Source organism: Urocitellus parryii, chromosome 5, assembly GCF_045843805.1.
Source record: "Urocitellus parryii isolate mUroPar1 chromosome 5, mUroPar1.hap1, whole genome shotgun sequence".
Taxonomy (NCBI): Eukaryota; Metazoa; Chordata; class Mammalia; order Rodentia; family Sciuridae; genus Urocitellus; species Urocitellus parryii.
Window position 1 is genome coordinate 205,536,395 of NC_135535.1, and position 19,589 is coordinate 205,555,983.

General features: G+C 42.6%; 2 protein-coding genes across 4 annotated transcripts in view; one reads left to right on the forward strand and one right to left on the reverse strand.

Annotated features, from left to right (window-relative positions):
* The window catches only part of Dhx32 (DEAH-box helicase 32 (putative)), a 51,449-nt gene extending 35,277 nt beyond the window's left edge, over positions 1–16,172 (reverse strand). Inside the window, exons 1-3 of one of the 3 annotated variants that reach the window (XM_077799195.1) lie at positions 15,759–16,172; positions 2,101–2,175; positions 900–1,421 (exon numbers count right to left, since the gene is read on the reverse strand). In XM_077799195.1, the coding sequence (XP_077655321.1) occupies positions 900–1,181 (282 nt within the window). In that variant the 5' untranslated portion in view covers positions 1,182–1,421; positions 2,101–2,175; positions 15,759–16,172. The remainder of the gene's footprint in view (positions 1–899; positions 1,422–2,100; positions 2,176–15,758) is intronic. The other 2 variants (XM_026384313.2, XM_026384314.2) reach the window with 2 other exon arrangements.
* Fank1 (fibronectin type III and ankyrin repeat domains 1) overlaps positions 15,538–19,589 on the forward strand; it is a 73,044-nt gene continuing 68,992 nt past the window's right edge. Inside the window, exons 1-2 of the mRNA XM_077799131.1 lie at positions 15,538–15,955; positions 16,039–16,155. Coding sequence (XP_077655257.1) covers positions 15,538–15,955; positions 16,039–16,155 — 535 coding nt within the window. The remainder of the gene's footprint in view (positions 15,956–16,038; positions 16,156–19,589) is intronic.

Consider the following 19,589-nt stretch of genomic DNA (forward strand, 5'->3'; position numbering starts at 1 on the left):
AGAGTATTCTTTTCATCCCAATTCAGAAAGCCACATGACATGAGACAGCCAATCATCAAATTCTTCTTAGCTACAGTTTGTCATCTGAAAAGTGACTTGGGCTGGGTTGGAGTTGTGGCTCAGTGGTAGATCTCTTGCCTAGTATGTATAAGGCACTGGGTTCGAGTCTCAGCCTTACATATAAATAAATAAATAAAATAAACATCCATGGACAACTAAAAAAATTGTTTTTAAATGACAGGTTTTTAAAAATATTTTTTAAGATGATTTTTGTGTTCTATTCTAATTCTTTCATTATAAATATTTATAATTTAAGAGTGAAGTATAGCTCTCACTTAAATCAAAACTCAAAGTTCCACTACAACAGTAGCAACCTGGACAGTAAAGATTCAGTAACTCTTTAGTTTTTGGGGCTGAGAACAAACCATGCTAAAATATGACTGTAGGAGGTCAGAACATGCCATCCAAAATATGCCACTCTGGTGTATTGATTATCCTGAGCCAGCTTCACCAACCATCACAACCACACATTTCGATTATCAGAACCCTGGGCACATACATGTATCAGTTAATCCCCAAATGCCTGGTGGGCAAATAACACCTACCATGTCTTTTAAAATATAACATGCAAAATAAGATAATTTAAATGGGTTATTCTAGAGATAATTCAGGGGTTCACTAAACACAATCAATTTCCATACAAGTATTAACTGTTTTTCAGTTGTCATTAGTAAACTAAGTTGACTTAATTATAATATCTGAATTGCTGATGCTTTTTTGTTTTAGCTATTATTGTTATTACAGCAGAACACTATGCTGTGACATGTAATTAAACACACACACACACACACACACACACACAACACCTAAAGCAAATTGTTTTTGTAGAAGTTACTCACCTGAGAGCTCTTGCCACATTTAGCATCTCCTGAAATGATCACAATTTGATTTTGAAGCAGATTCTCCATAAAGGAGTATTTTTCTTTCCATATTGGAAGCTCTTCTCTTTCTTTCAGAAGTTTATAATAACGTGATGAATATGGCAATCCATCAAAAGGGTTCAGTTCCAAGTCCTCACAGGCCAGGATCCCTTCCTCATCCCCATCGCTGGAATCTAGGGATTCAGGAAAATAGCGCTTTTCCGAGGTGGAGTGTGGACACTCCAGTTCTTCCTCTTCCATCTTGTCCACCAATGAGCTCAGGCAGCCGACACTCACAAGGCGCTTCTCCTCTCAGTAACCCATTGCAAAAGGGTTCGAAAGCCTCCTAACACACACCGGGATGTCCCCGTCCCTAAGACGCAGTCCCAGGTTTCTGGCAAGTGAAACTCCTCAAGCCGGCACCAGTTCCTCTTGCTGTGGACCCACTGTGCTGGCCTCTTGAGTACTCTTCACACGTCAAATGACTGTCGATAAACCATGCTAAAAAATAAACACACGAAAAAGAATGCAAACTCAGGCATACGAATGAGAAGTTAGAAACTACAGGCATTCAAACAAAAAGCAAGGTTTTTTGAGCTAACTTGCTACAGTCTGTCATTTCTGCCACTTGCTTAAAGGACCACGAACAATTCTGGCTGGCTCTCACGGGTTAGTGGGCTGCCACTTCTCCCTGGCCATTCTGGAGAATGACTCCCAGCAGGCCTGGAGCTCTGGGCCTGAGCTGTCGCAGGCCTCTGCCTGCCCTCACCGCCAACGGAGAGCTGCGGGTGGGGGTGTGGCTGTGATTGTGAGGCTGATCAATCACTGGTGACCTAATCCCATGACAAAAGAGAGCTGTGAAGGCCTGGGGAGGGTTCCCCTGATGTGGGCTGCCAGAAGTCTCTTATTATTCAAAAATCCTCTAGTTTAAAGAAAGGAGGTTAAAAAAACTTTTCATCTTACTTTTGTTTGTGCCAGTTTGGAAAGTAAAGTGAGGGAAGTGAAGGTTTTTCTTTCTTTTCAAAGCTGTGTGGTTATGCCAGCCTTCACTAATAAGGTCTTTTGCTTAATTAAATCAGAAATTTCCTGCATATTTCTTGAGATTTTGGATCTTCAGCTCAACGTGTCAGATCCAAGAGCTAACAAAGGGCAACCTCTAATTTAAATGAAGAGAAATTACCTAAGAACTGGTAAGGTGCACCAGAAACTCATCCCCCATTGTCAGGCAAGTGGTCTTTCTTCCTCCACACACTCACTGTGATGAAAAAGGGGAAAATCCAATCAGCATTGCTGGGGGTTGAAGGGAGTCCCTCCTCACATTAACCAGGTAAAAATTAAAGACAGAAAACTCAAGAAAAAAAGAAGAAATCGTGAAATACAGTTCGTGATATGCTTTCATTTAATTTCTCTCTCCACACACCACCTGGCTTAGCTATGGCTTCAGGCAGTAGAGCCAGGGGCTAAAAGGACTAGCTGGTCCCCAAGGGCGAGAAAAGCCCTCTCCATTGGCCAAGTGGGGCTCCAGGGAATAGTCACTCAGCCTTTGTGGCTTAGATCGACAGATTAGGGGACACACACACACTCGCGCGCCAGTGCAAGCGCACCCAGGTGGGAGCAAGAACAAGGGAGAACTTTCATAACCTTACACAGGAGCAAGTTGAGAGGGAGAAACTAAGAACCAAAGGAGGAGAAAGACTTTTTAGCTCTATGCAGGTAGAGTTCTTAAAAATCCATTCTGAAAGCCACTGTTTCACAATTAAAATGGAATTATAATGGTGTGTGACACAAACAGCACACATGGCTTCACTTCAGATCTCGCTGCCCCGTGGTGGGAGACACAGACCAGCTGTAGGAAACACGTGGCTTCACATCCCTGGACAAATGAACTTCAAGATGGTATCCAAGAACCAGAACATTATACTGCCAAGACAAGATAAAATCTAGTATTTTATATATATTGTTCTAATTAAAATCCCTTCAAAGGGTTTTCATACTAAGTGTGAATTAAACTGCTATTACAATCCATGATTGCCTTAGGTATTATTTTGCTGCTATTTCTTAACTGTTTTGCCTTAAAAAAAATTGATTATTTTTATTTTTACCAAATGTTTATTTTAATTTCTAAAACTCCCTCAGTATAATAATCCTGTAATTATAAGAAAGTCATATAAAGCAGGGACCCTTTGAACCTTCAAGGAACAGGCCTTTCTGGAGACCAGCGGCTCCCCCAGCCCTTGGTTACACACTGTGCTTTATCCTCACTGCACTAACACAGGGGAGCTAACACCGGCCACCAAACCTTAACACTGCTCCAGTGCAGTGATTTCCTCTCGCCTAGAACCTGAGCTGGCCCTGTGACTCACTAGGCCCCAAAGAATGCAGTGACGCTGAATCACTTCCAAGGGACCCCTCGCTCGGAACACTCCGTTTTGCAACCGTCTATGACTCTGAGATGCCCAAGCCACAGCGGCTGACAGCACAGACTCCCACGGTGCCAATGGGCTGTCGAAGATGCTGCGTCAAGTCTGCAGATGACTGCAACCCCAGTCACCCCCAGACTGAGAGGAAAAGGCACCCCTGGAGCCCACTCAACATAAAGAGAAACACATGAGAGATAACACGTGGCCACCTTCATTGTAAGCTGCTATGTTCCAGGGTAGTCTCTCCTGCAGCAGCAGACAACCAAACTTCTACCTCTGCAGAAAGTACACGCACACTTTAATTTTTTCTTCATGATGCTGGGCACCATTATATTAGTTTCTACAACAGGATGATGACCTCAGATTTCCCTGAAATAAACAGGGTCAAAACCACACTGCTGCCCCAGAGTCCTTCCTGTCCAGGGCTTCAGTGCCCGTGCCACCTGTGGTCAGCCTGCCTTCCTAGGGAGGCTCTCCTAACCTGCCCATTCACGGGCACACTAGACACCACACAGGCTTGTCAGACAGGTGTGACTGTAATGCTTAAGTCCGCAAAGGGCAGAATAAAGAATCCAATGAGTTTTTTTTTTTTTTTTTTTTTTTTTTAAAGAGAGAGTGAGGGGGGGGGGAGAGAGAGAGAGAGAGAATTTTTAATATTTATTTTTTAGTTCTCGGCGGACACAACATCTTTGTTTGTATGTGGTGCTGAGGATCCAACCCGGGCCGCACGCATGCCAGGCGAGCGCGCTACCGCTGAGCCACATCTCCAGCCCGGAATCCAATGAGTTTGAGATGAAAATAGCAAGTTCACAGCCTCTGGACGTCCTTCAGCCAGTCCAAGGAACTTTTTGTTGCTATGCCATTTGGGTTCTCGATTTGGAAGGGGGAGTGGCTGAGACCCATGGAGGCTGAGTTTTTGGGCCCACCAACTCCACTGATATTCACACACCTCTCTCCATTAGTCCTGCATATGGACTAAGTCAGGCTAAAAGTCCCCCCCCCGCCCAGCCCAGAGGTCATTAAAAATGTACAAGAGGTCCATGTCCTGCTTTGGCAAATTTAATAGTGCCAACCAAAAGAAGGAAAAACAAAAAATATGGTAGGTTATAAATCACTCAAAACAAAATTTAATGAAAATTGTTCTGTTACCAGTATAAAGATTCCACTGTAAAAATTTCGAACCTAAAAGACTGACATTCACTCCTTTTCAAAGCTCTTGTAAGTGTATGCTACACGTACTACAGTTTGTCAGTGACTGCCCTTTGAAGTGAATCTATTACAACTCTCAAATGGGCATCCATGAAAATACGTCTAAATAACAGACAACCTCAATAAGACAGAAATAGAAGCTGATTCCAGATGAAATCATGTCTTAGTCATTTATATATATTAGGGCTAGTTGGATAATTCTGGAAATATAGTTCATAGAAAAGGAAGGACAAAATTTTCAAAGGATTAAGCGAAACAAGATTGTAAAATTGATCCAGAGTAACATTTTATGTTTATGGTTGGATGTATCTTGTTAAAACTTTGGATGTGAGGTGTCCCCCCAAAGCTCCTGTGTTAATACAGGAATATTTGGAGGTGAAATGACTGGTTGTGAGAGCTGTGACCTAATCAGTCCATCCTAGTTTGATAGATTGGGTGGTAACTGCAGGCAGGTGGGGGATGGCTAGAGGAGGTGGGTCACTAGGGATGTGCCCTGGAAAGGTACATCTTCCCTGTTGCCCCTCCTACCTCCACACCCTTCTGCCATGATGTTTTGCCTCACCTTGAGCCCAGAAAAATGGAATCAGCCATCTGTGGACTGAGACCTCTGAAACCGTGAGTCCCAAATAAACTTTTCCTCTTTTAAATTGTTCTGGTCAGGTATTCTGGTCACATGATGAAAAAGCTGGCTAACATATAGCTCTTCTGCATTTTTCCCCGTGTTCAATTTAATACAATGGATTCGTCATACCTATCAAATCCTCAGCAGTCTCGCCTACCTCCCATTTTGTGTCCTTAAGATTTGTACCCCTGATCTCTAGTCTCATGTATTCAACTACATTATCTTCTGCTTGGATATTTATTTCATGGGCATTTCAAACTTTGCATGTCTGAAACTGAGCTCCCAGCATCCACCCCAAAGCCACAAATCTTCCCCACCATCGTTTGTTAATTCTTTCAGTTGCTCAGGTCAAAATATTTAGTTATCCTAGATTTTTAAAATTTCAGACCCCACATTCGATCTTCAGATGATGTGGTAGGCAGAATAATGGCTTCCAAAATGTTCTAATCTCTGGAACATGTGAATCTGGAATGGACCTTGAGACCAGGAGACAGTCCTGGACACCTGGGAAGCCCTTAGAGGCAAGAAAAGGGATTCTCCTCAAGTCTCCAGAAAGGACCACATCCCTCTTGACACCTCGATCTAGTGAAGACTTTTAACCTAAAGAACTGAGAGTCAATAATCACCACTGAGTTCATGGTAATTCGTTGTAGGAATAGTAAAAAACGAACACACCCCATCACATAGGCTCTACCTCCGAAAAATACCAAGGGCCCCATAAGCTGTACTGTGAACGCCTGGTCTGAGCTCCATCCTCTCTCACCTGGATTACTGCACTGGCTTCCTTTCCTCTTTTAGCCCCTTTCAAATTCTCGGCACAGCAGTGATCCTGCTAAAAGTCAATGTGAAAATCTCCAATGGCTTCCCATTTCACTTTGCCTCAAGGAAAAACCTAAATCCTCAGTGGAATCAAGGGGTCCAGCGTGGTCTAGTCCCGCTGCCCCCTGCCCCAGCTGCCAACAGTGGGCTGCCCAGCTCACTCTTCTCCAGCCCCAAGCGCCATCATCACGTCACCTCGGGAAGCTGGTGCTCACTCCTCCAGCTCTGAAGTGCCCCTCCCTGAGATACCCAGTGGCTAGCTCCCTCACCGAGGTTTCCATCCGGGCCAGCTCAGGAAGGCCTCCCCAAACTTGACCAACTTCTGGCTGCCCAGACTCCCTTCCCGTCCTCTTCAGCTGCTGCGGGCTCCTCCTCAACATCACACCTAACGCAGCACATACCCCCCATGTTCACTCCTGGTGTCCTCCACCAGCATGAGGCTCCAGGGAGGGTCTGAGCCTCTCTTGCTCATCATATTCACAATGAGCCACGATGCTGGCACATTCAAAGCTTTAATGAGTATTTGCTGAATGAATGATGGCACTTCAGTGACATTTCATCAAGTTTTCCAGGTTGTCCCATGTTACATCAGTCACCAAGTCCTTTAAACTTTCTCAGAATCCCATCCCTTACCTTTCCCCAGGCCATCTACCTTCCCTCCTTCACCTCTCCACCTCAAGCTGCCTTGCGTAGTTATACTTCTGTCACCTCACTATTCTCCAAGTTCAAGGAATCTTGTGCTGATGAACCAAGTTCAAAACACTCCTGTCAGGAATTCACTATGCTTTTGGATTTTGTGACTTTTTGTGCCTTTTCGTTGATGATGTAAAAGTGACTTGCTAGTCTTAGAGGATATTATCACCTGAAATCTGGGCACATCTGCAAACTGGAGTATTTATATAGGCTTTTGGTTTTCCCCTGAATCATACTAAAACTCAAATTAACTCCTTTTCAATGTTTGTTAAGGCCGTTTTTTCTTCCATCACTTCAGGAGAGTTACTGTGTAAAAACGAAGCTGTTCATACCATGACAGGTACCACTTGATCCAGCAGCACTAATGTGCAGGGCACCAAGCTACTAGCACCGAGGATGTGGACCATTTACTATCATTCCCTGACTTGTTTTTGTTTGTTTCGGGTTATTTGTATTTTTACTTTGACTATTATTGGAGCTATAGCTTCTTCATTAGTAATTTCCAGTCTTAAACCTAATGGGGCTCGGTTAGAAATTATAGGCTGTTGAATAATGAAGGAATCATTTTACAATCTTTAGGGATTTTTTTTCCCTTTTTTTGTGCATTGGGGATTGAACCCAGGGCCTCTCACATGCTAGGCAAGTGCTCTACCACTGGGCTACATCCCCAGCCCTTTTAAATTTTATTCAGGACAGGGCCTCACTAAGTTGCCTAGGCTGCCTTGAATTTGTGATCCTCCTGCCTCCACCTCCCACATAGCTAGGATTACAAGGGTGTGCCACTGTACTCGCTGATTTTATGCCTTTAAAGCAAACATCTGGATTGCATTTCATCATAAGTACTGCTGATAATACCTATAATAATACCTATTAAGGTTTTCTCCATGCTCAAGTTTTCTCATCCTCGATACCTACATTTCCAGGTCTTTCATCAACTAATTCAACCAGTACTTGAGTACCTGCTGTGTGTTTGCACTGTGACCTGAGAAAGACACGCGTGATACACAGCGATGCTCCAGCCTCGTGGAGCTGACAGGGCAGCTGAGGCTGAAGTGGGGTGTGAAGTGGAAATTCTTTGTCCATAACATGCAGAGACTCTTATAGACAAGTAGCTAAAAGAAGCAAAGTTGGCTGCTACATAATAGGAGAGAAAGACTGTCAGAAATGAGTTCAAGCATGAGATGGGTCACACCACAAAAGACCTGTATGCTCTGGTAGGATGCTATGTCCTATGTAAGTGTCCCTAACTCACTGGGCGAGTTCTTGATCATTTTTTTTTTTTTTTTTACTCACTCTGCTTTTCTTTACAATTTTTCCTTAAACTTGATTTTACTCTTGAATATTAGCTATAGGTGAGTTAAAGAAAGAGTTCACATATTAAATGAAATAACCCATATATTTCATTTATATGACCCACCTTTTTCATTTATAAGACCCACCTTCAATTTTCTTAAAGTTCTTAGTGAGATCAACTTCTAGGAGAGCTGATGGCAGTTTAAGGCAAATGGCATCGTGGAAGTAGTTTTGAACAGGTACACCAAGAGAAACCAGGAAGTCCATTTTCACAACCCCACAAATGTAAGAAATACTAAAAACTAAACAACATTTCTCAACTTTAACATTTAAATAATTTTCCAACTGACAGTAAAAATAAGTCCTTTCCATGATCTAATTCACAGGGAATATATAATAATACACACACACACACACACACACACATACACATATTATTTTCTGTCTAGAAAGGTTGTTCTTTTTTTTTAGGATTCTCAAATTCATTTTAGCACTGGAAGAAGCTATAATTTTTATAAAAACTTGATAAATATTTTAACATCTATTTAATGTTTCTTCAAATTCTACAGAGCAATACATTATTAATTATTCATGTTGTATACAAGAGCCATCAGAGTCAGTGATTTAAAAACAGTTCTAATGAAGCATCTTCCATAAGACTAATCTTAAAAATTTATAATTTTATCATTTAGCTAAAGAGTCAGATATTTCATAGTTTCACAGATTTCCAGGAAATTCGAACACACCTTGCTAACATGAATGCTGATTCTATTATGATAGTACAATGTTGAAAAAGTTTTTAATTCTATCCTTTTATGGGAGCAGCTTAGCAAAAGGAAACCTTTGGAACCAAGCTGTAAAACTACTGCAAACACTGTATGGACTCCATACATGTATCCAGATTTTCACATCTTCCTCTTGGCCTGGGTTTATGGGAGTCTTCCTGAAAGGAAGATTAATTTCTAGGCCAGCTCTGCAACTCCTACAAAATTAGACATAAGGCTCTGCACAGACTATATGATCAATAAATATTTGCTAACGAATAGGCAATATACTTACAATCCATAATGATAAGGTTTAGAAAAGAGAAGGTCAATGAGGCATTACAAGTGAACAGTAACTGTCTTCCAGAATAAAAGGTTTTATTTTTTTGGAGGATGGGATCATGGGTCCAATATTCCATGGAAATTCCACTCAAAGTGCAGTGAGGGAGACAGGGAGCCTTCACCAGGATGTAAAACAGCTCATGGCTTCCTTCAGTGAAAAAAACCCTGTTATCAGAAAAGTCAGCTGAGCCACGCACCTTCCATCCCAGTGATTCTGGAGGTTGGGGCAGGAGGATAACAAGTCTGAGGCCAGTCTGGGTAACTTAGTGAGACCCAGTCCCCCAAAATATAAAGATCTGGGGGTGGAGCTCAGTGGTAGAGCTCCGTATCCCTGGGTTCAATCTCAATACCAAAAAAAAAAAAAAAAAAAAAAAAAAGGCAGCTGGAGTACACAGAATGTTTAGTGACATGGCTTGTTGTCATTCAGTACCAACAGTAAGGCTGTGGCCTGGCACTGGTCTGCAAACCCCTGGGAAGCATGGTTGCATACTGCCACTGATATTGGACTAATGACAATAATTCTACTGACTGGCATTTAGACCCTGCTTCATTCATGCTACATGCTATGCTAAGCAATTAAGTACTTTATATGGATTATTTCATTTAAACTCTTAAACCCCAAGAGGGTTTACCTTATTATTTCTATTTTTCAAATGAGGAAATTTAAACCTTCCGGGTTTTGTCTAATTTATTCAACTTCTAGCAGCTCGTCTGCGACAGAGCACGTGGCTGAAGTCAGGTAGTCTTGTCCTGGTGTGACCCAAGCTATGTGCATAACACAAGTTTCACCAATAAACATGTTGCTGCCTGACCTCACTAAAGACAATGGGGTCGTGTTGCACCACCGTGGGTTGAAAAAATCTTGACACTGTGGGAGATGTCAGGCAGCATAAGACAGAAGAACATGCTGAAGACAGATCTGTAAATCTTTTTGATGTGTTTTAACAACACTGCTCTAATGGTCCAGGTAAAGTTAGTCAGATATTTAATATGTGAACTTTTTTTTTTTTTTTTTTGGTACTGGGGATTGAGCCCACAGGTGCTCTGTCATTGAGCTACACCCCCAATCCTTTTTATTTTGAGATGGGGGTCTCACTATGTTGCCTGAAATGGCCTGAAACTTGTAATTCTTCTGCATTGGCTGGGACTTCAGGGGTGAGGCACTGTGCCAGCTTAATATGTGAACTCTGTCTTTTGAGCATGGTGTGCCTTACTGGAAACAATGGACTTAATCATTACCAAGACTTGGAAAGCCACTTTGTTTGCCTCAGTTTTAAAAGGCTCAAACTCCCCCAAAGATATGATACTTGTTTTTCAACATCTATTTAAAATCTTGCTAGAAAACATAAGGTCAAAATTCAAAAGTTATTTTCAAAACCTTATTTCTAGACCTCTAATAAATTTACCTTATTTTGACTTCAAGTAATCAGATTTTTTTTTTTTTTTTTTTTTGGTGGGGGGAATTTACCAGGGATTGAACCCAAGGGTACTCAAACACTGAGCCACATCCCCATCCCTTTTTATATTTTCTTTTGAGATAGGACCTTCTCAAATTACTCAGGACCTTGCTAAGTTGCTGAGGCCGCTTTGAACTTGAGATTCTCCTGCCTCAGCCTCCAAAGCCATTGGGATTACAGGCATGCACAACCAAGCCTGGCTCAGGTGTTTAAATAACACTCCAACAATTATTCACTTTTGGGTTGGGGTTGTGACTCAGTGGTAGAGTGCTCGCCTAACACACGTAAGGCAGCACTGGGTTTGATCCTCAGCATTACATAAAAGTGAAATAAAGATATTGTGTGTCTACCTACAACTAACAAAAAAAATTAAAGAAACTATTCATTTTTAATTCAATATTACTTCAATAATTTGAAGAATTCTATATTCTAATAGTACTTTAAAAATATTTAGACTCAGATACAGAAAGACCTCCCAAGCTCAGTCAATGCTTATGTATCATAATAATATGCCTCTCTCCACAATTAAGTTTGTGAGTCAGAGGTTTAGTTAGAAGTTCAAATAAATGGGATATTCAGTGCTTTTCAATAATATTTTATGATTTCTTGATTGCATAACATTTTAAAAAGCTAGTTTACTCTCAGTAAAAGTATAGTTAATGCAATATGCTAAAATATTGACTTGGCTTATTTAAGCTAGTCTAGTTAGATATTTGAGTGAATGAGTAAGATACAACAAACTAAGATCCAAAGAACAGAGTATCACCAGACTTTCTAAGGAAGTGAACATATTTATTTTACCTCTGACATTTACTAAGTTAACTTTTAGCCATCTTAAAAATAAAACAAAACAAAAAAACCCCACAGTATTTGTTTGCAGTATCACTACTGTTAACTTCTGAAGTTACATTTTATATGAATTATTGCCCTAAATGGAGTCTGTGAAAAATCGATAAACATAAGGAAACTTCTGTGCTGTTAACAAAGTAAAGGATAGTCCTATTATATTAACTTTAATAAAATAGTTGATGAACTATGATGTGCATCAGGGAATATCAAACATGAACTCCTCAAGAGTAAGGGCTCTTGCCAGGCATGGTGGCACATGCCTGTAATCCCAGCTACCTTGGAGGCTGAGGCAGGAGGATCACAAGTTTAAAGTCAGTCTCAGCAACTTAGTGAGGCCTTAAGCAACTTAGTGAGATCCTGTCTCAAACTAAAAAAAATTTAAAAAGGGCTGGGGATGTGGCTCAATGGGTAAGTGCCCCTGGGTTCAATCTCCAGCATGTGCATGCACAAAGAGTTGGGGTCTTTTATCGATCTTTCTAGATTTTCAGTTTGCTTTTTTGGCTACTCTCCTTTAGTCTCTTGGGCTCTTCCACTACCAGCTATCCTCCTCCAGTGTGAATGTCTGTACCCCAGCGTTCCATTCTTGATTCTCTTCTCATTCCATATAATTTCCCTGGAGAAAATCATTCACATTTCAACTTCAATGACAGAATACTTAATCCGATAGCCTCTGTCTCAGATCTTTGGTTCAGGCTCACAGATTGGGCTTGGCCTACCAGAGAGCCCCATGCAAACGTCCGGCCTGGCAGATGTTCAGATTCAAAGCTGAATTCAGCATCCACCCTGTTTCTTAAAAAGAATATTTCTTCTTTTGTGTTTCAGACTTCAATAAATAGAAGAACCCACCAAATCAAACACGAGGCATCACCCTGGCCTCTCTGTTTTCAGCCCCTCTATCACCAAACCTGCCAATTCTGGCCCTCACAGAGCCCCCCATTCCCACCACCTCAATCTCAATTCTTATCATCTCCTCACTAAATTACTCAAAAAATCTCCCAATTTTTTTTTCCTGTCTCTAATTTTGGTTCTTCACCAACTATAATCCTTTTCAAATGCAAACTGATCATGTCACCGACCCAAATCCTCTTGACCTTTAGGAAAAAAAGCCCACAGTCCTTATATTCTTTTTGGTCTATTTGCCTCTCCAGCTTCACTTCCTCCCACTCTGTTCAAATGTACACGAAGAACACTCTGCTTCAGCCACAGTGACCTGCTGCCAACGGCTGCTCTCTTTTCCTCCTACTCTTGCCCAAGCTATTCCTCTGCCTCAGAAGCTCTCCTGTCCTCAGAAAATCCACTTGGGGGGCTGGGGATGTGGCTCAAGCGGTAGCGCGCTCACCTGGCATGCATGCGACCTGGGTTCGATCCTCAGCACCACATACCAACAAAGATGTTGTGTCCACCGAGAACTAAAAAATAAATATTAAAAAAAAAAAAAAAGAAAATCCACTTGGGCATGTCCTATTCACCCCTTATAAAAAGCAAGCCCAGGAGTGAGGAATACCTATACACTGTGAATGCTCAATACATGTTTGTTCTGTGTCTGAATCAGTAATAATCTTTCACATAAGAAAAGTTCTTTACAATATACAAATATTATCATTCATATCTATAATCATATTTATCTCGATTCTTTACAGCTAGACTGTTAGACAACCACTTTATGTTATTGATGATCAAATAAAAGTTCCTGCCTTTCCCAAGGTAACATAGCTAGAAATTAATGATCATCCTTGACTAAAGACATGTCCTATTACTATCCTACTCAAATTATCAGGTATCCAATAAAGCCCACTATGTGTTAAAAGGAATACAGAAGTCTTGCTCCAAACAGGGTTAATCTAATCAGAGGCACAAGATTCATAAACACCAAACAAGAGAAAAATCTACAAGACAGTATAATATAATACAGAACTAAGTGCTAAATTATGTAGCATCCCAGTGAGGAAGAGAAGTGCATTTAGTGGGTGTTGGCCATACTCTGGAAGACTCTGGGGGTTGTGGGAAGACAACATATTCCTGCAACAGGATTATATGATGAGTAGAAAAGGGTGAAGAAGATGGGCATTTCTGTGAGTACAACAGTACAGTCCAAGACAGGTTTGTGGAACAAGGAGAAAACGTGCCCTAAGTGGAATTTTCACTAGTATTCCATCTTTGACTGAACTCCTTATGAGTTTCAGAAAGGAAAATAGAAGAAAGAATATCCTTACTCTGGTAAAAAAAAAAAAAAAAAACCGAAAAACAAAACCAAACAAAACTCTCAACACCAACAGAAGAGCAAAGAAAAACTTCCCTCAGTTTATGATAAAGAAAGAACTAACACATTCCTTTGCTATAATTTTTGTCATTCTATTTACATTAAATTAACTTCCCACCAGTTATTTGTAAGTTCTGATATGACCAAGAGGTAAGAAAAAGAAAGGCTACCACTGTTTCTTTATTGCTACCTTGTTATTCCTTGATAACATTCTTCAGTTTGCTACATTTAGTTAATCATCAGAGAAGTGAATAGCAATGTAACTATTTTATGCAGAGATGAGCTTGGAAACTCACACAAACAACCCCCCATAGGACTTCATTGTTTTTCCTTATCTCTATATGGGAAGCTGTTTCTCTGAGGCTCTTATTCATTAACAAACACTGTACAAGATGCTGGAATGAAAGATTGATTCTGAAAATTGTCCATGCCGTGGACATTTCAGTGCCTCTTCCTTTCCCCTTCTACCTTCTAACCAGCCTTTTCTTTCCTAAGTGCACCAAGCCCTAAAATCAAATGTTGTTTTTCACAGTTGTCTTCATTTGATGAATAAGACTTCTTCCAATTCAACTTCAAGAAATAAAAAATAATTCTTGTAAACCACTACAAAATATATTACTAGTACATATCCCCATTTTCTGTTTTTTTTTTAAAGTATATATCTACATTCATATTAAATCTTCTTTATTTCTTTTCTTTTTTCAAGAGAGAGTGAGAGAGGGGGGGAGGATTTTTTAATATTTATTTTTTTAGTTCTCGGCGGACACAACATCTTTGTTTGCATGTGGTGCTGAGGATCGAACCCAGGCCGCACGCATGCCAGGCGAGCGCACTACCGCTTGAGCCACATCCCCAGCCCAATATCCCCATTTTCTAACCTTGAAATCCAGGTGTAACTACCAAATAGTCTTTGTTGCCTTAGCAGGGAAATCTGCAATGCTATTTCTTTTTTCTCTTTTAAAAAATACAACTGCCTAGTCTTTACTGTTTAGGAAGATTTAACCTTACTTTTTTTCCCCCCTCAATAATGCCAGTTTTTAAATCTTGACACTTTGTTTTATTACTGATGAGCATCACTATGTTTGTATCTTGGGTGAGAAGGTCACTTGGGTGATTTTGCTTCTGAAAACTAGATCTTGAGGAACATCATACAGAAGTACTACTAATCATAGATACTGTCTAAAACCAAACTCCTCCCCCCATTCTTTAAATGTCAGAGCAAGTAGTTAGAGAGACATGAGATATTCAACCTGAAGTTATTACTTACACGCACTTTAGATCACGGATTATGAGTTCTGAATAAATCACGCTGCTTGTCAACATACACAAACCTTTTTGTTTGGACAATTAATCTGGAAAAAGTCCCGTATAGTTTGAGAGGGGGAAAGCCTAATTTAGCAAAATATAATAAATGCCCATTGTTTCCTTTTCCTTCAATTAACCTTTGCATGATTCCCCATTTCAGTGATTCTTCTTGGTGACCCTGTCACCATGAAGGGGACATCTCTCTAGTGGCCAAGATGAATAATCACTTTCATGACCCCCGAAGCTCATTTCCCTCAAACACTGTCTGCCGCGGCGGTGAGAACGGGTGGAGCGGCCGTCCCCTCCAGTCCCCTCCAGTCCGCTCCAGGCCGAGTTGGGCATCAGTCCTGCAGCTCGCCTTCCCCCTCCCGGCCGGCTTCCCTACCCCGCAAGGCTCCCAGCTTCCCCACCGCGACACCCGGGTCGCCTCCCAGCGCCGCGCCGCGAGCGCCGACGGTGCGGGGTGCGGGGTGCGGGGTGCGGCTGCGGCGCCACCTGTGGGCTGATTCAGCACCTCGGGGGCGGGACGAGCGCGCCCCGGGCCGCGCCGCGCCAGCTCGGGGCCGGCGGCCGGCGCGGGGCGGATGACACGGCAGGCGGCGCGCCGATCCCGGGCGTGCACGCGCCGCCCCGCCGCCCGCCAGGGCCGCGCCCCGGCCGCCCCGCCAGCAGGGCCCGCGGGGTGTCGCGGGGCGTCGCGGGGCTCGGCGGGGCGGCGGCCAACGGCGGGGCGGGCGGGCAACAGGTGCGCCGCCGCCGCCGCCGCCGCCCGGCCCGCCCCTCCCGCCGCGCGCCGCGCCTTTACCTGCAGCAGCCGCCGATCCCGGAGCCGGGCCGCCGGCGCCTTCCCGCGGGGGGCAGGTCACCCGGTGCTCGGGCGATCGTGGCCGACGCCTGGCCTGGGACTGCGACGGGCAGGCGCGGGCGCCCGGGAGACGCAGCCACGCGACCAGGCCTCAGGGACAGCGACGTCCGCCAGTGACCCGGCCGCCACTTCGCTCGGTGCCCCCGGCGACGCGCGCTCGGCAGCGTTCCCTCGCGGTTTTTGGTCCCTCCCTCTCGCCGTCCTTCTGGCCCCGCCCCAGCCCCGGGTTGTCACGGCAACCCGCGCGACGCCGGCCGCGGAGGAGAGGCGTTAGGAGGGCGGTGGCGCCGGGGCTCCGCCCGTGGGGCCCGAGAGCAGCTGAGCATGGAGCCCCAGAGTAAGGGCGCCGGGGCGGCGGGCGGGGCGCGGGGAGCCCCGGGGGCGCGGGGCGGCCGGCGCCTGCGCTGCGGGCCGAGGGCTGAGTCGGCGGGGCCGCGGCGCCGGCCCGAGCTCGGGAGAGCGCCCTTGTGAGCCCCGCAGGCCTCGCGCTGTGGTCCCCCCTGCCCCAGTCACCGGTTCAGCGGATGGTTAGGAAGCCCGTCCTCCTTCCCGAAGGCCAGCTGCCCGGCGTGCGGGGCTGGGCCGCGAGTTCACCACAGAGCCGCGATCCGCCACCCGGGTCTGCCCTGGAAGGAGAGGGACCGAGCGGTCCCCAGGCACACTGGTGTTTTGTTACAAGTTTACGAGATAAGACTCGCAAATTTTTGTGCCTCCCTATCTTCCTTCCTTCCTTCCTTCCTTCCTTCCTTCCTTCCTTCCTTCCTTCCTTCCTTCCTTCCTTCCTTCCTTCCTTCCTTCCTTCCTATTATTTATTTATTTATTTTCTCCTTCTGTTTCCCCACAATATTTGATGTATGGCCAAGTGTGTACAGTTTGCAGTTGTCAGATCTAACAGAACTATTGCTTTATTGTCCCCCCCACCCCCTGCAACCTTTCAGGGACTTTGTCCTATGCAGGTCTTTCCTTGTCCTGGCCCAGCGGTTTTATTGTCCTTTTTGTTCTTAGAAAATTGGCAGTGTTTTAAATGGAGATCAGAAAGATCTTAAACCTTTATATAAAAATGCAGTTTGACTCTCAAAACCAAGTCTTCTTTTCTTGAACAATTATAGAAATTAAGTATTCAGACCAAATCTAAAATTCTTTGGGGGCTATGCTGATATTTTTAAAGGGTCGTTTATTTCCAATAAGAAAGTTTTAAAAACCTTTTCCTTTCTTTTAACTCATTTGCTAAGGAGAAAGCTTACAAGTTGGGAGTTATGGCTGCTAGAGTTGATAGGATTTTTATACAATATTACATTTGTAACTTTTTGAATTCTACATTGTATCTAACCTACTGAAGGAAGTTAAGCATAAGCAATGCTAACATTTTTCTCTGTCAAAACAGATACTAGCCTATGTATCTTCTCTCCTTGGAGAAGAAAATAATTTGAAATGAAATTAACTTAAAAAAAAGAGCAGCCTTATTTCTTCAGGTTTATGTTATTGTTTAAACGTGCAAACTATAAATCTCAAAATCTCCAGTGCTCACTGTCTTTATCCATTCATTCATGCATAGTTCCTAATAGGATACAGCTCTATTTTAGGATTGGGGATTGAATGATCATCACAGGAAAACTAAGCAGAGACTTGCTCAAGAACTACTGAGGTCTGAGATGAACAGAAGGCTCCCTGTAGGAAGCAAAACCAGGCTTGCAGAATGAGGGAAAGGGAGTCCAGACAGAGGAAATCCCTTGTGCATAGAGAGTAGCAGGGCTTGGAAACTCAGAGTAGGGAGATTAGTAGAGCTGCAGCTTTGGGGGTGACTGGGGGTGGGAGGGGGTGGAGGAGTGTTGGTTGAGAGAAGAGAAAAAAAAAGGATTGGATGCTGGGAGGAGGGAGTGGTGATGCTGGAAAAGTGAGCAGGATGCAGATCAGGAAGGCTTTGTAAAATTATATGAGAAATTTAATTTAGATATGAAGTACACAGTATTATTTCATGGAATTTTTAGGTGGAAAATATTTATTTATTTTGGTACTGGGGATTGAACCCAGGGGTCCTTTACCACTGAGCTACATTTCCAGCCCTTGTTAAGTAATTTATGCCTAGGAAATGGCTAGATTTATTCCTTTTCACATATTTTAATGCTAATTAATTTAATTTCAAATAATTCAAATAACCACCACTTACCTTAGGAAATTCTTTCACAGTCTAATAAACACCATTTGGGGTAAATATTTACTAAGTCTTTCACAGTAAATTATTTAAAAGGACAATATTAAATTATCTCTAATGTCCCTTTTAACTTCACTGTTTATATCCAACTAGATTCTACCTGAGACTGAAGTTATTTCATTCTGTCAAAGATAATGGAAGCACTGTGAACATGATTACAATTATACTATAATTGTACTGTTATTACATTAGCAATACATTATTATACTTGCCTCATGGAACATATTTTTAAGGTTGGCATTTGCATAGTACCTTTAGTTATTGAGGGTTTCAAATAACATTTTACAATAGTAGTTGAATGTACCATTAGTAAATTGATGAAGAGGAAAGATCCTTCTTAATTGCTTTTCAGGATGAATCACTTAAAGACACCAAGGAAATGCTAGGGATAACCCTGAAGCCAGTCACATCCATTCTGTTTCCACACCCTTGATTTTCCATTACTTTTAGGAATGACTTTTGTTAACTAAGTCATTAAAATCCAATAAACATAAACTCTTCAAACCCCAGAGCCAAATTTTGCTGTGGGAATAAGCAAAGGAATACAGGGGCTGCCACTGTTCTACAGAATAATGACTGGTCAATGAGCCTAGAAATGATTCCTTAGGGAAAGGACGAATCAAATAATTTGTAACCTTGGACTGGGCACTTGGTTTTCACTGTTCCATCTTTAATTGTTCTTTTCCTAAACTAATTGCACTATTGGAAAGATAACTCATGCATAAAATAACATGGAAAATGCATTTTTTTTTGCAACAGTACTATCTCTGATTTCATAGTGAGTGACAATACCCAGGCTCTAGGGTTCTTTACACCAAGTATAAATACAAAGTAAATAAACAGACAAACCTAAAAAAAACACAATCTGGTAAAAACTATATCATTGAGATAAGACCTCTTAGCTCCTGATCCCTAAACCGTCCAGATCAATTACAAATTTGGTTGAATATGTCAGATTGACTCTCTCTATATGTATATAATATATATCCTTTATATATAAATATTTTTTTAAAGAGAGAGGAGGGAGAGAGGGAGAATTTTTAATATTTATTATTTAGTTTTTGGCAGACACAACATTTTTGTTTGTATGTGGTGCTGAGGATCGAACCCAGGCCGCATGCATGCCAGGCGAGCATGCCACTGCTTGAGCCACATGCCCAGCCCATAAATATTTCTTAATATATATTTTTATACACACAGATACACACACATGTGCACCTGGGCCTGATTTAGGTAGTAGTTTTCTGCTACATATCAATCTTTTAAAAGAAATGCTAAATGGAGATCTAGATTATTCTAGTCACTAGGGGACTGGTGCATACACTTAAACGAATGGACTTCTTTCTCTAAATGTGTTTCTCCACTGGTCTTCCCCAATTTCTCAGCTACACCAGCCTGAAATCTGAATCCTCCTCCTCCTTGGGTTCACTCACCATCCCTCACACCCACACTCTTTCCACCTCCATGTCTGTTTTTTTCACCTTCTAAGAGTACCCTGAATGTGCTCCTTTCTGTCCTTCCCACTGGAACCTCCAAGTCACTATCTCACTTAAACAAGA